At 32.9% G+C, this 14142-nt stretch overlaps 2 protein-coding genes across 2 annotated transcripts; one reads left to right on the forward strand and one right to left on the reverse strand.

The window, feature by feature from the left end:
• The first annotated feature begins 1454 nt into the window (after positions 1 to 1454).
• On the forward strand, positions 1455 to 3781 carry LOC17879268 (WAS/WASL-interacting protein family member 1). Its single transcript, XM_006282528.2, has one exon. It carries the CDS (start codon positions 1617 to 1619, stop codon positions 3030 to 3032), a length of 1416 nt encoding a protein of 471 aa, XP_006282590.1. The 5' UTR covers positions 1455 to 1616; the 3' UTR covers positions 3033 to 3781.
• Positions 3782 to 4185: 404 nt separating this feature from the next.
• On the reverse strand, positions 4186 to 5879 carry LOC17879778 (homeobox-leucine zipper protein HAT4). Its single transcript, XM_006284080.2, has 4 exons — positions 5620 to 5879; positions 5069 to 5370; positions 4767 to 4846; positions 4186 to 4679 (listed from the first exon to the last, which is right to left on the reverse strand). The coding sequence occupies exons 1-4, from the start codon at positions 5777 to 5779 to the stop codon at positions 4352 to 4354; spliced, it is 870 nt and encodes a 289-aa protein (XP_006284142.2). The 5' UTR covers positions 5780 to 5879; the 3' UTR covers positions 4186 to 4351.
• Between the last annotated feature and the right edge of the window lie 8263 nt (positions 5880 to 14142).

Here is a 14142-nt window from a genome sequence, read left to right on the forward strand (position 1 = left end):
TATTATCAATGAATTGTACTGTTTACTCTAAAACCCCTTTTACATTAACCAAACAAAGATCATCAGGTAGAGTTAGTTTGTAATTGAAATACGAGTTAAACAATTTGGCGCCGTCTGTGGGGAATCAAAACAAAAAATCTTAAATCCAAAAGCTTCAAACTTAAAGATGATATTTTCATTTGATTCACCACATACGACACCAATTGTTGAACTAGTATTATATACTGAAAACTGATCTAGGAAAGATGGTAGTAACTTATGTTAGCTAACCAGAAAATTAGAACTTGAGAAACTAAAAAGAGAGAGTTTTTGCTCTTAGATCTATTGTATGAGTTTGTTTCTTTCTTCAACGAAGTGTCTCCATATTTATACACATATTCATTAGGTCAACTTTGATATCATTTTCCTTTTTCCCCTCAATTTTGCCTGCAGATTTTCGTTTTTTATTTTCTTGATATCTATTCCCTTTAATTCACTAACTAAAGGCTCCTATATTTCCTCCAAATCCATAGTTACCAAATATTAATAATTTAAATTTATCTATAATTTCCTAATTTAACTATTCCGAAATTCCAATAACTATACCGTTAAAAAATTATATATATATATATATATATATATATATTATGTATATTGTGCATTAAAATTTTCAATACTTTCCTTATTTACTAAAATTGATTTAAAATAAATATGATTTCATTTTCCTTTAATCATTTCTTCTATAATATAATCTATTCTAGACGTTTTAAATCATTATATCATCATTTTTGGTTAAGTAAAATCGTTTTAATAGGGATTTAACAAACATTGCAATTAAAAAAAAAAAATTACCGTGCATACTAAAATTGTTTTTAGAGATTTTTTTTTTAAAATAGAACGTTTTCAAACAAAAAAAAAATCCATAGAATTAAAGAAGTTTACTCGAATTAAAGCTTTTTTGGATCGATTTCAAGAATCAAACCCTAAAACATGCCATTTGTCTTGATTACCTAAATTTCATGATGTTTATGTCTTTTGTTGGTTCTTTTATTTCGGTATAGCGAACCATACCACTCCCCTAATATTGATGCTAAGTTAGAAGACAACCGATTCTATCAAATTAAGGTTAATCAAATTTTGTTGGACTAGATCAATTATATTTCTCCATTTATGTTACACACTACTTAAAAAAACCTTTATCTTCACATTTACCTAGCATATCATACATACTATAACAACAACAACAACAACAACAACAACAAAAAAAAAAGCAATTCTCACAAAATAGCGCAAAAAAACAAGTTTTGTACGTAACATTTGGATCATTTAGACAAGTTTGAGTAACGATTCTCTAGTCGCTGTCAATGATAAAAATAACGTTAGAATAGTATTAGAAACCAAAAATTAAAGTTGGGAGTGAATTCACACATCAACTTGGATTTCAGATTTTGTTCTCTTCAATCTCTTTTTTCTTCTTCTTACATTCTTTTTTTTTATGGTAGGAACATTAAAAAAAAAACAGAACTTAACCTCTAAGTCTTAGCATTTCCACTAACTTCTTTCTCTCTGTCTTCTTTCATAACCAAAATAAAGAACTTTTACAACTTCTCTACAACACTCACTTTTCTCTCTCTCTAATGGTGGAAGCAAAAAGCCCCAAGAAACCAACCCAATTGGGTACTAAAGAAGATCAAAACCCTACAAGATTCTACTCTCGATTCATCTTCAAAGCTCTTATCCTCACCGTGCTCTGCGCCGTCGTACCTGTCTTCCTTTCTCAGACGCCGGAGCTAGCTAACCAAACAAGACTCCTCGAGCTTCTCCACCTTGTTTTCGTCGGCATAGCCGTCTCCTACGGCCTCTTCAGCCGCCGTAACTATGACGGAGGAGGAGCCGGAGGATCAAGCAATAGTGATCACAACAAAGCTGATCATCATAACAACAACAATTCACACTCTTATGTTCCTAAGCTTCTTGAAGTATCCTCTGTTTTTAACGTTGATCACGAGAGTGAATCTGAACCGTCCGATGATTCCTCCGGCGACCACCGTAAGTTTCAGGCATGGAGGAACAAGTACCACATGAAAATCCCCGAGGTTGAGACTCGTTTCGTCGATCGAGTTAGCTCAGAGATCAGAGAGAAACCTCTGCTTTTACCTGTTCGGAGCTTGAACTATTATCCTGTTCCTGATTCCTTCGGCGATAAATCCGGTCGATGGGATAAAGTGAGATCCAAAAGACAGCTTTTGAAGACTCTTGGTGATGATAACAGTGATGTGCTTCCTTCTCCGATTCCATGGAGGTCAAGATCATCATCATCATCGTCAAAAGAGATTGAATCTCCACCGTCCATTAAGAATCTGACTACAGTTGAATCACAGCCGTTGATCAAGAATCTGACACCATCTTCTTCTTACTCCTCTCCAAGAAAGTCGAATCCTATACCTAATCTCGCATCTCAGTTTCATCCATCTCCGCCACCTCCTCCTCCGCCTCCACCGCCTCTACCGGCGTTTTATAATTCATCGTCGAGAAAGGTTCAACCGGGAATTTACAGAGTTGAGCGGAGGGAATCAGTTCACAAGACTAAATTTGAAGGCGGTGAGTTTCATAATCCTCCGCCGCCTCCGCCACCACCACCTCCGGTGGAGTATTATAAGTCACCTCCGACAAAATTCAGAATAAGTAGCGAACGGAGAAAGACGTCGGAGCAAAAGATGAAAAGAAACTTTCCTAAAAAGGTGTGGTGGTCTGATCCAATCGTGGAATCCAAGGAACAAGACACGGAGAAGAATGATCAAAGAAGTTACTTGGAAAGCAAGGAAGCTGAAGACTTCGAGAAAGAAGAACAGAGAAGAAGAGAAAATGAAATGCACGAGGAGGTTGAGAAGAAGATAGTAGCGGAAGAAGGAGCTTGTGAGAGCAACAATGTAAGTGACGTGGACAAAAAGGCAGATGAGTTCATTGCAAAGTTCAGAGAACAGATTAGGTTACAAAGAATCGAGTCTATCAAGAGATCTGCTGGTAAGATCTCTGCAAACTCTTCGAGGTAGAACTTATTAACTACTATTAATAATAGGGAAGCCAAAATACATTTTCAGTTAATGTTGGTAATGTATCATAAGGTTGTAATATGAAGGGGAACAAATATTTTTGTTACAACATTTTTATTCAGCCTTGCAAATAAAAGATGGAAGAGAGGTGTATGTGAATGAATGATCCGATGAGATGAGGCTTGATCTCTATATAGAGTCAGTCCGACACCAAGCTGCTTACATAGGAAGACATCATTTTAATCTGACACCAAGCTGCTTGCATCTTCAGCATCTCATAGCAGTCTGATTCAAACAACATAGAAAAAGCTCTTTGAACAAGACACATTTCATACAAAAAAAAAGAACAAGACACATTTCTCTTTGGAAGGTGAAAGTTCTAGACTTTATCTAGTACTTGAGGAAGGAAGACCCAATCTACTCGACGGCGTAAACATGAAAAATTTCGGGTTCTTTACCGGGATTATTGCTCGTCGCATCCATCCAGCCGGGGTGCAAATCTCCGCTCATGAAGTGCTTGTACGTTAGGACTTAGGAGAGTGTCCATGGAGAACGGTCAACTCGACAAGAAAATCTAGTTGATGTTTGTGTCAAAACATTTATTTTTTGGGCTAAGTGGGTTTGGATAAGAAGAAATGGCCTATTAGCCTAACATCTATGTTCAGTAAGGCTTATATTCGACCTATACTCATGTATGACCGTATAGTAACATCCTCACTTGCAAGTTGTAATGGTAACAATTCACCAGTTGATTTTGGCCAAAACTACACATATATACAAAGTCGAATTCAAATAATTATATAACCATTAAAAAAAATTTGCTTCAAAAATAAGAAAAGATTTCAAATATATTTGTCACTATTAAGTATTTTAACATAATCGCTTACGCCAAATGAAATAATATTGAACCATTTTTTTCATTTATTTCGTTTCTTACATCAATTGTACCGCTTCCTTTGTCGCTAGAGACTACTATTTAACCTAACACTAATTATTATTATTGCATTAAATTTTCTTGTCATAGTTGTCCAAAATAATTATTGCAACAAAACAAAAACAAAAAAATGATTTCACATCACAAAATCGGATAAATGGAATTGATGGAAAATATATATCGGATAATATTGGCTGTAAACATTTTGTTGTTACTCGTTAGCATGAACATTTTGATTTAATCAACAAAAATATTAATCTGTTTTTCATTTTTTCTTCTTCTTCTAAAAATACATACATGTTAACAACTACATGCATTTTGGTCCCTGAAACTTAATAAAACGACCAAAACACCCTTTGGTTGCAAGTAAAAAAAAAAAAGACTTTTAGGACCGAGGACGAAGAGCGTCAAAAGTCAAGCCGTGAGAGATCCTCGTACCCTGAGCCCAAGCATTGACCGGCAACGACCCTCGGTGGTGCTGCGCTGACGTTGCAGCCTGAGGTGGTTGTTGTGGTGGAGGGGCCGACACGTGTTCGCACGAAGGGCACATGGTCAATGTGGTTGGTGGGCTCATGTGCATGTAGAACTGAGGAGACAGCTTAAGTGCTCTTAACTCCGTTACTTCTTTCTGTAGCCTACGGTTCTCTTCCGTTAGATTCTCGCAGCATCGCCGTAAGAACTCGCAGTCAACCTCCGTCTGCTTCAGCTTTGTTCTGTTATTACCAAAATACCCTTATCAGTACATAGATAAATCAGGGGCAAATCGGGGAAACAGATTAGGTTCTTTTTATGTATCTTACCGAGCTCGTCTGTTCTGAAACCAAACTTCCACTTGTCTAGCTCTCAATCCTAATTGCTTAGCCAATGCTTGCTTCTGCTTCTGTTAACAAAAAGAACCTTGAATCAGTATAAAATTTACGAAAATGCCATTTTACAAATTAATATCTGCATTTATGAGTGACCAAAACCCAATAGTAGCAAATGTTTTTATTTCTTCTCTTGTCAACAAGTAATAATAGTCATGTTGAATATAAAACATTTACGCGTTATTTTCGTTTCCATCATCATTGGTCCATTTGAAAGAAGAGTAAAAATTATTTACCGGATTGAGAGTACTGTGATCTTTGAAGGTTTCTTCGAGAATAGCAGATTGATCTTTGGAGAGTCTGAGTTTTTTCCTGGAGTTGTCACCGTCTTCATCGTCGCTGATTCCTCCTCTTGAGCCTTGTGGATCTGTGTCTTCTTCTCTCTCGCTTCTTTTCCCTGTTGAGCTTGAGACTGTGCTGTTCGGTGACGATACTCCGGCGTCTTCTTCGCCGTATTCCGCCGTCGACGGTGGCCTGTTCACGTCGATTCCGCGGATGAAAGTTCTTTTTTCTTTTTGAGATGAATCTGAGTTTGGAACTGCATGCATAAGATTTAGACCTTTAAGGTTATATGATGTGATTTTCCGGGAAAATGGATATTATTTTCTCCGGAAAGTGGAGAAAATTGTCAAAAAGCAATGGTTTTTACAACAGATTAAAGATGGGTTTTATGAATATGTTAAGAAAAGTGAGACTTTTAAGGTTTTTGCTGAGTTTTTCCTGGAAAAATTGATTTTTTCTCGGGAAAATAATAAAAACAGAGGAACCCAGAAAGATATGAAAATACCTGAAGAAGTAAAACTCTCGTTCAATGAAGATCTACGGAGTAATCCAAAAGAAGAAGAAGAAGGAGTAACAGAAACAGAGGGATTTGAATTGAGATTCATCTGTTTCTTAGGGTAGTTCAAGCCTAAGCTTAGACCCAAGTCGTCCTTCTCCAACATCATCTTAATTTTCTCAGGAACAAAAAGAAAGACTCTGTTTTTGCAATAAAGTTTCCTGCTTTTTTCTTTCTTTTGAGAGATAGAGAGAGAGAGAAGATGAATGGGAAAGTGAAGGAAGAAGAAGAGGAGTTAATATAGAGAGAGGAGAGGTAGAGAAGGAGAGAGAGTATTTTTTTTATTATTTTCAATCATGAGTGTGTGACTAGCTGAGTCAATTAATTATTTGATACTTTAGTTTCAATAAAAATAAAATATTATAATCAAAAAGCCCTTTGCTTCTTTGTCCCCCTCTACATAAACTCTCTCAACCTAATCAAATCTAATGTGATAAAATAATAATTATAGTCATACCATTAATGATTAATGTTTAGTAGTAATATAATATACTAATATTTAAGATAACATCAATTTCCTCAGTCAAAGATGATTTTAATTCAAAAACTGATATCATTAACAGTTCATTTTGTAGGATATATTTTTTTTTTCATATGACTTTTAGTGGCAATATCTTCCTCTTGAGTCTTAACTAACAAACAAACAAAATCTAACAATAATTATTTTTTATTATGATTTGGATTTGGTTTACATTGTTTTCAATTTGCTTGCATGTAGTTTTTAATACTTTTCTCGTGTTTATTCAATAACATGACTATATAGATTGTTAGGTTGTGATAGGATAAGAACTAGTCAAGCAAAACTTACAAATCCTTGAATAGTATTGAAATTGGAATTTTCATTTCTTTCATTGTCCAATTACCATGTATACTAAACATATTTAGTCAAAGTTTAATACTAGTAATATTCTAGAAATTTAGCAAGTTTTTGCCAAAATTTTGACTTTGATTTTTAAAGGTAGAAATGATAATGCAATTTTGGTATTGTCGAAAATAGTAAAAAAGAAAAGAAATAAAATGATAAGCCCTTCTTAATGGCTCTAAAGGCCAAAGAGTCACGCTTTGTTGCACACTTTGAAAAAACTTTTTACTTTTTAAGGAAAAATTAAATTAAAGAGGAACTAAATAAAACGGTTGAATTGAATTCAAAACTTCTTTTTATGAAAGAAAAAAAAAAGAAGCTTTTTCTTGTTCTCTAACGCATGGGTCGACCGCATGAGTTTTACTTTTGTCGTTGAACCACTTAATGACGAAAAAACAGTACATTGTACTAGAGAATTATATAATTAAACGTATTGAAAACTTAATAATGATGTTAATTGATGAGAGTTGTCTGAGCAGTAGTAGTTATCATAATTGGAAAAAAAAAAAAAAAAAAGGAAGAAGAGAGAATTGTTGTGGTTCAACTTCAAACAAACTAAAGAGATTTATATGATGATGATCGCATAAGAATGATCGTATATTTATATTTTGGTCATACCACAAACAGAGATTATTATATCAATATATTTTTGCAACTTACCTCTATACTCCTTTTTTATATGAAAGAAAATATTAACAACATGCCTCAGGTTTTAGTATATATATATATATAGTTCTCGAGACTAAACTATTTGAATCGGCTTAATAAAAAAATGCACTGATATATATGAATGCATTTATCATAAATGATATATAAAAACATACACAAAGACATGATTTTTATTCAACTTTTACAAGTCAAAGTTTTCAATCAATAACAATATGGTAACATTAATTAAGCATGGTTAACTAGATAATGTTGTAATGGGAAATCATTGGCAAGATTGTAAAATCAATTGGTTTACTAGTCAAATCACTAATAATGGCCGCCCTAGTTTAGAGAAAATAACAACTTGAATAATTAAAACATCTATCGCGAGTCTTGTATTGACCATCTCTTTTTCTGATCATATAAAGTCGATTTTTAATGACGATATAAATATATATGTAGTTGCAACAAGATTTTTCTTGCCTCCAAATCCTTAAAAGGAGGGATATTAATTCCAGTATTGGTGTGTGATGACACAGTGGAGAAGGTCCCAGGTGACACGATAGCTATAAAAGAGATTATCATCATATAGAACGAAGAAGAGAGAAGAAGAGAGATATGTATATGCATGGCCACAGATTAATAATAAGTTGAGGAAACAAATAAAGATCGAACGGTTGAGAAACGAGTTGTTTTGTTTGATGGATAATACCCCACTTAATCCAGCTATGTGATGGGGTTCGTTTGACAAAGCATCAGAAATAGTAATACTTGAAGAAGTGAAATGTATATATTGGATCTATATGATTGGAATCAGACACTCACTCAAAAACTTTTCGATCCATCTCTCATTTTCATAAATCAATGTGGGTCCTTTTTTCTTTTATACATAGTCGTATTTGAGATACAAAAAATAGTCACAGTCACATATATACGAGCCAGATTTTGTAAGAAGTTTCCTTTTTTATTTTATTCTAAATAATTTTACAAAATTTTAAAGTTCTTTTTTCTTCTTTGATTTCTTCTACCAAAACGATGATTATAACAAATATATTAGATGTATGAGGAAATCTTCATTTTTTACATATTAGAAACCACAATATTTGTTACAACACGAAATTGTGACACTAACTGATTAGTTGGATTATTTTCTTCGATAATATTGACATTATTAACTTTGTTTATCTTTTGTAACTAGTTGATGTTCAAGCAAAATATTGATATACGATATTAAAAATTCTAAATAATAATTTAAACACAATAACCACATAAATGAATGGCTCCAAAATGTTCAGAAACACTAATAAGTACATGAGCAACTTGTTTCAAGTATATAGAAAAAAAAACTCTTCCTATTTTTTTTTTAATGAAATTGGTTTGTCATTTGTGAAACACATATATATATATATATAGAATAGAATATTAATTTTTGATTAATATTTTGTAAATTAAATTAGTCTTGAGATGTAAATATGACCTTAACCATTATTGATAGTATGAATGATCATAAATTGGGAATTTAGGTTTTTTTTGTTTTTTTTTTTTTGTAACAGATAGTTTTAGTTTTAAACTTGTGTCGTTTATCAAAAAAAGTTACAATGAGGTGGAGTTCACGTGGGGGTGCAGAATATTATGGAGACATTTTTATCAAAGTATTATTTTTATTGAAAAGGTTAAAAATTTATAAATATAAAATCAGGTATCTATATAGTATATTTTTGGGGATTTTTCGTTAGTAGCATAAAGGAGAAAGAAGAACAAATACTAAGAAATAAGAAAAGAAAAGTTAAAGAAGAAGAAGAAGAAACTCTCACGTGGAGCCAATATGATATGAGCCAGTGCGAGAGGCCTCGAATCACGTGACTCACACACACGCGCGTGTCGTTTTGTCGGATGACGCGCCGACAGAACAAGTCTTCACAATCATACGATACGATACGATACTCTCTCATCATCATCATCATCAGTCTCTTGCTTGGCTTTGGTTGGTTCTTCCCTAAAAACAGCAAACTCCATCAACCTATCCATCATGGCTCTCCTAATATCCTATATTTTTCGATATTTTTTTTATCCCATTACAATAATTACATTACTACTATTTTCTATCGTCATATAAAAAAAAATAGTATTATTTGAACATGGTCTTCTTTAAATGATACATGTTCGATTACACACTGTTGCACGTACACTTTCGGCTTGATTGGTATCATTTTTATTGCACTTGTGTGTGAAGTGTGAACGTTTGTTTTTTCTTTTCTATTTATTGTGATATACTGTATGGATCTTAAAATAGTGATAGGGGAACAACCCAAGTGTGTATTTAAACGTGGTATTGGTGAAAGTACTAAATAAACAGCGTACGTAGTACATGCGGAATGAAAGTCGAATGTTTGATTATAATAAGTGTATTGCAGATGCAAAAGACTTGATTTATTAGTTTACCAATTGGGAATGTAAGAAAACTATTTATAGTTTTAACGAAATTTAGACGACTATTTGAAAGATATTAGAAATCCGTACGAAATACACAGATTTTTATTTTATTCTTTATTATCTTTTAATGATTGTAATTTAATGTGGTTATCTTTGTTTTTTTAATCTGCACAATTATATTTCCAAACAATTTTTAACGTCACCTAGAAATATCGTTTAAAATTCATCAATAACACCATTTAAAATACTTTTGACTGAAATCTTTAGGAAAAATTAACATTTCAATCAAAAATAAACTTTTGGAAAACTTCATCTTCAGAAAAGAGCGGTAACACTTATAATTATTTGGCGATCTTTTAACATAATTTATCCATCAAATGCTTTTTTCTGAGTTTCTGATCAAATTTCCAAAAAAGTCTTGCTTAATATTCTTCCATCAGAAAATAGTTCAAAAAATTATAGGTATTTTTTGTCGCAATTTGAAATTTTTATTTGTATTTAATTAGAAACTGTCTTTTAAAAAATTTGTTTCTATATATATCATCAAAAATCTAAAAGGTTGGTAAAATAAGCTAAGGTAAAATTATATATGCGTTTATCGTTTTCAAAAAGTTAAACTGTGTGGTCCCTAAACCCTAATTAACCATCTGCTAATTGTTTATATGCAACAACTAATTTGTTCTCTATCACGTTCTGATGATATTGCTAATGGGAACCGCAAGCTAAAGCGTTGGGCACTGCATAATTTACTCCGAGATGGAGTTTAACGTGTCGGCTATATGGTCATAGCCACTAAGCTAGAAGGGGTTGAATTCATTAGGTAAACTTTGGTGAATGTTTATGCATCATCATTATCATCATCATCGTCATATCCATGATTTAATGTAACCTGGTCTCCTAGCTTGTCCCAATAATAATTTAAAGTACAGTACCGTCCCTAGCTAGGCGTAGGCAGTGTGATATTTTCTGCGGGTATTATTACACTGTACTTAATGGTTCAATTATTGAGTTCCTCTTCAGTCTTCGCCAATCTTATCGTGTCGGTCGAAATATATTTTCTTCTTTCTATTTACTTTCTTGTATATATAAATTTTTTTTGGGGAGGGGGCAAGGTCTATTTATAACGTATATGTATATTATAATGGGTTCTCTACTTCTCATATTGCATGTTACACGTATCTGAATCACTGTCAAGCTTAAAGAAGAAACTTTCATGATAGAAGAAACCGCTATCACATGAGTCATGAGGTGGCTTTCTTATGGAACATACATACCACTATTATGTCGCTATATCACACAAATTGAAAAAAATCATTATAAATATATATCAATACATCCATGTTTGATCAATTGCTTGTAAATAAAATTATAATGAATTAATATTAAAATGAGTTAGCTCTAACTAAATGGAAAATTAGATTTTCCTTTACAAAAGATATCACTTATAAATTACCAAATATTTTTTTAGATTAGACCAAATTAACCAAATTTTTTTAAAATATATATAATTCAATTTCATTGTCTACTTGTCCACTTAATGGTATTCATTCATTTATAATTCGATTTTAATAGCCGAAAGAGTGAAACATTTTTCTGTAAGTTTTTCACTTTAAATAAAATCAAGGAAATTTATAATATGGGGGGGAAAAAGATGGGGATATATATGAATAATTTAGTGAAAACAAAAAACATAAATGGGGATATATGAGGGACCAAAATTAATCATGTGGATGTGACTGAGTGAAAAAAAAAACCCCACAAAAGAAAATATATAGAGATCTACGTACACATCTCGTGGCATGTTTTCATTCAAATGTACTTAAATCATTTCATTATTATGTACACAATACATTGATACATACCCCTCGCTCTTCAGCTAATTGACAAGTCAACATCCCTCGTGCGACTCTCTCTCTATATTTCCTCTGCTTCTTCTTCTTTCTTTACGAGGCTTGTGTGTCCACACCATCTCCCCCTCGTGCCATGCACGTGAACTCTACCCCTCCTGTTTTTTTTTCTTTTCTTTTTGGTTCGTATTAGATTATCTATATATATCATTTCATTTTCATTTGATAAACGCATTTTACTGATTCATGCAATAGGGAACATTATATTAAAGTCGTATTAAAGAATGACAAATGTTCAAGATGCCATGATAATTACTGACTTATTATTTTCTACACCATCTAGAAGCGAGAATGTATATATGATTTTAGCAAAAAAAAAAAAAAGGAGAATGTATATACTGTATGACCTTTCTTTTGGCACATATAACTTGATTTTTCTTCGTTTTTAACAGAGCATTTCTTATATGTTACAGATTGTTGTCTTGCACTTATTTATAATATCTTGCCGATCACATGCATATCTAAAATGTATCAAAAATTAGTCTAATATAACCTAGATTTCGAATATAAGACCCCCCAACATATATAAGTACCAATTAGATCAGCTAACAAAACACATAAAACGAATAAGTACCACGATTTATGTGTGGTTATAGGGGAAAAGATTACTAAATATATTAAGTTTTTTTTTTTGTTGTTGTTGTGGGCATTTTCAATTTTTTAGAAATTCCTTGAAGTAGCAAAATATATAAGCTAGATATACTTAATAAATAATAACAAATAAGAAGTCAGTATCAAAGGGAAGAAGACTACAAAGAGAGACTTAAAGGCAAAAGAAGAGACCCACAGAATGACCCAAAGGGTGCATGGAAAGCATGTGAACTTCACGTGAACCTGACCCCATAGCTTGATGGCTGCGTCCTAATAAGATATGGTAAAGAATAGAGTAAATTAACAACTTTGCCCCTTCAACGTTGTATTCGTTTCAATTATGTTTTTGTGGTCTCCACCGGTGCTTTTGTCCGATTTGACTTCTCCAGTTTTGGGCTTCTTTCTTCATTCTCTCTACTAATCATGAGTATTCAGTACCACTCTCCAATCTTTTGTACTCACTCCCGTACTCATTCAAAAATAAATGCATGGTGAATACACCTTAGTTTTTACACGAACGACATAAAGATACGTGTAGTCTTTGTTTTCGCATAGAGGTATTCGAATAATTTAAAACAGGCTATGATATATATAATAATATCATTAGTTTTATAATAAACATGCGCAAACCACGACACCATGCATTAAAAAAGAGACAGACAACGTTAAAATCATATACATAAGAAAAGAAAAAGAAAAAAACATTAATGTGAAAAAAGGACATGAAGGGATCGAAAACTAAAGGCAAGTTGGTTCGACCATAACCATCTTCACGTGGAAGGGACGTGGAGCTCGAAGTTCCACACTCGATTCAGAATCATAAGACAGCGAAGCACACGTGTGTCCTCGTTTGCCCCATAACGCTTCATCTCCTCAACTGTCGAAAACAAAATCTCCCAAAATCCAATGCGTTCTCATTTCGTACTTCATCATCAGACGATCACTTGTATTGATCTACAATGATTATTTTTTTAATGATTAATATAAGTAACAATACACCTTTCATCGCACGTCTATATGTGTTTGAATTAGTATTAAATACTATCATATACTAGTTTATTTGGTAGATGCTATAATTAAGGTTAATGAGATGTTCTTATAATCTTATATATATATAGACATATAGAGTAGTTTCTATTTTTGATGAACCAAAAGAACCACGTTATCACTAGTCTGTTTGGTTGGATTATACGATGATCACTGAAACAACCTGAGTCATAGCAGCCCACTGAAAGCTGGAGCCTGGATGGAGGAACCACCATCGTGACATCGTCCATTGATGGCAGGATCTGTCGCACGTGCGGGTACGTGCATTTCCAAACAAAAATAAAACAAAGCTCTGCTTTGGGAATGGGTTCTGGTTCGGGGACTGGTCCCATGTGTCTCTGCCATGTGATTAGCTGAGCTGGCGCATTTCGATCAACCGCTAAATCAAAAACGTCAAAATAATCATTTGCTTCATTAGATCCATAATCACTTTGTTGTTATTAGTATTAATCTATTGCTTAAAAGTTGTGCCACACGTGCAACCTCGTTCATGGTCATGGGATACTACTATAAGAGGATCTCTTTATTTAATTTTATATGTTTTCAATTCATTTACATATATAGGCCTCGGCTTATATTAGAACGAAATAACTCAACCTGAGTATATAAACAAACTAGACCAATACCACCATTATACAATATTGTATTATTGATTTGCAATTATTTGAGTTTGGCAAAAGAAACATTTAGTTTATTAGCTTGGATTGCTTTTTGTTAGGAGTATATTACTATTGTTATATAAAGTAGTGCGACCAATTCAACAATATTTGCAATCAAATCTTGGACATAATGATCTTTTATATAAGGAAGCTAATATAAATGATTGTTAATTCATGTGGCCAAGCTGTCTTTTGCTTAAAATGATGGAACTTGTTCCCCACAAACTTGTAATACTGATTGCTCATAATTTATTGAGAAATATACACACACACACACATATATACGTATTTTAAATAACACTGGTCTGTGTAAACAAAGAAGAGC

Source organism: Capsella rubella, unplaced genomic scaffold (genome assembly GCF_000375325.1).
Source record: "Capsella rubella cultivar Monte Gargano unplaced genomic scaffold, Caprub1_0 scaffold_7, whole genome shotgun sequence".
Taxonomy (NCBI): Eukaryota; Viridiplantae; Streptophyta; class Magnoliopsida; order Brassicales; family Brassicaceae; genus Capsella; species Capsella rubella.

What these genes read in the sequence shown, in the direction of transcription:
- LOC17879268 (XM_006282528.2), top strand. Translation starts at nt 1,617, where the DNA reads ATGGTGGAAGCAAAAAGCCCCAAGAAACCAACCCAATTGGGTACTAAA.
- LOC17879778 (XM_006284080.2), bottom strand. Translation starts at nt 5,779, where the DNA reads ATGATGTTGGAGAAGGACGACTTGGGTCTAAGCTTAGGCTTGAACTAC. An exon ending in CGAGAGTTTTACTTCTTCAG is followed by an intron (nt 5,371 to 5,619) that starts GTATTTTCATAT and finishes TTATGCATGCAG; the next exon opens with TTCCAAACTCAGATTCATCT. An exon ending in TTTCAGAACAGACGAGCTCG is followed by an intron (nt 4,680 to 4,766) that starts GTAAGATACATA and finishes TGGTAATAACAG; the next exon opens with AACAAAGCTGAAGCAGACGG.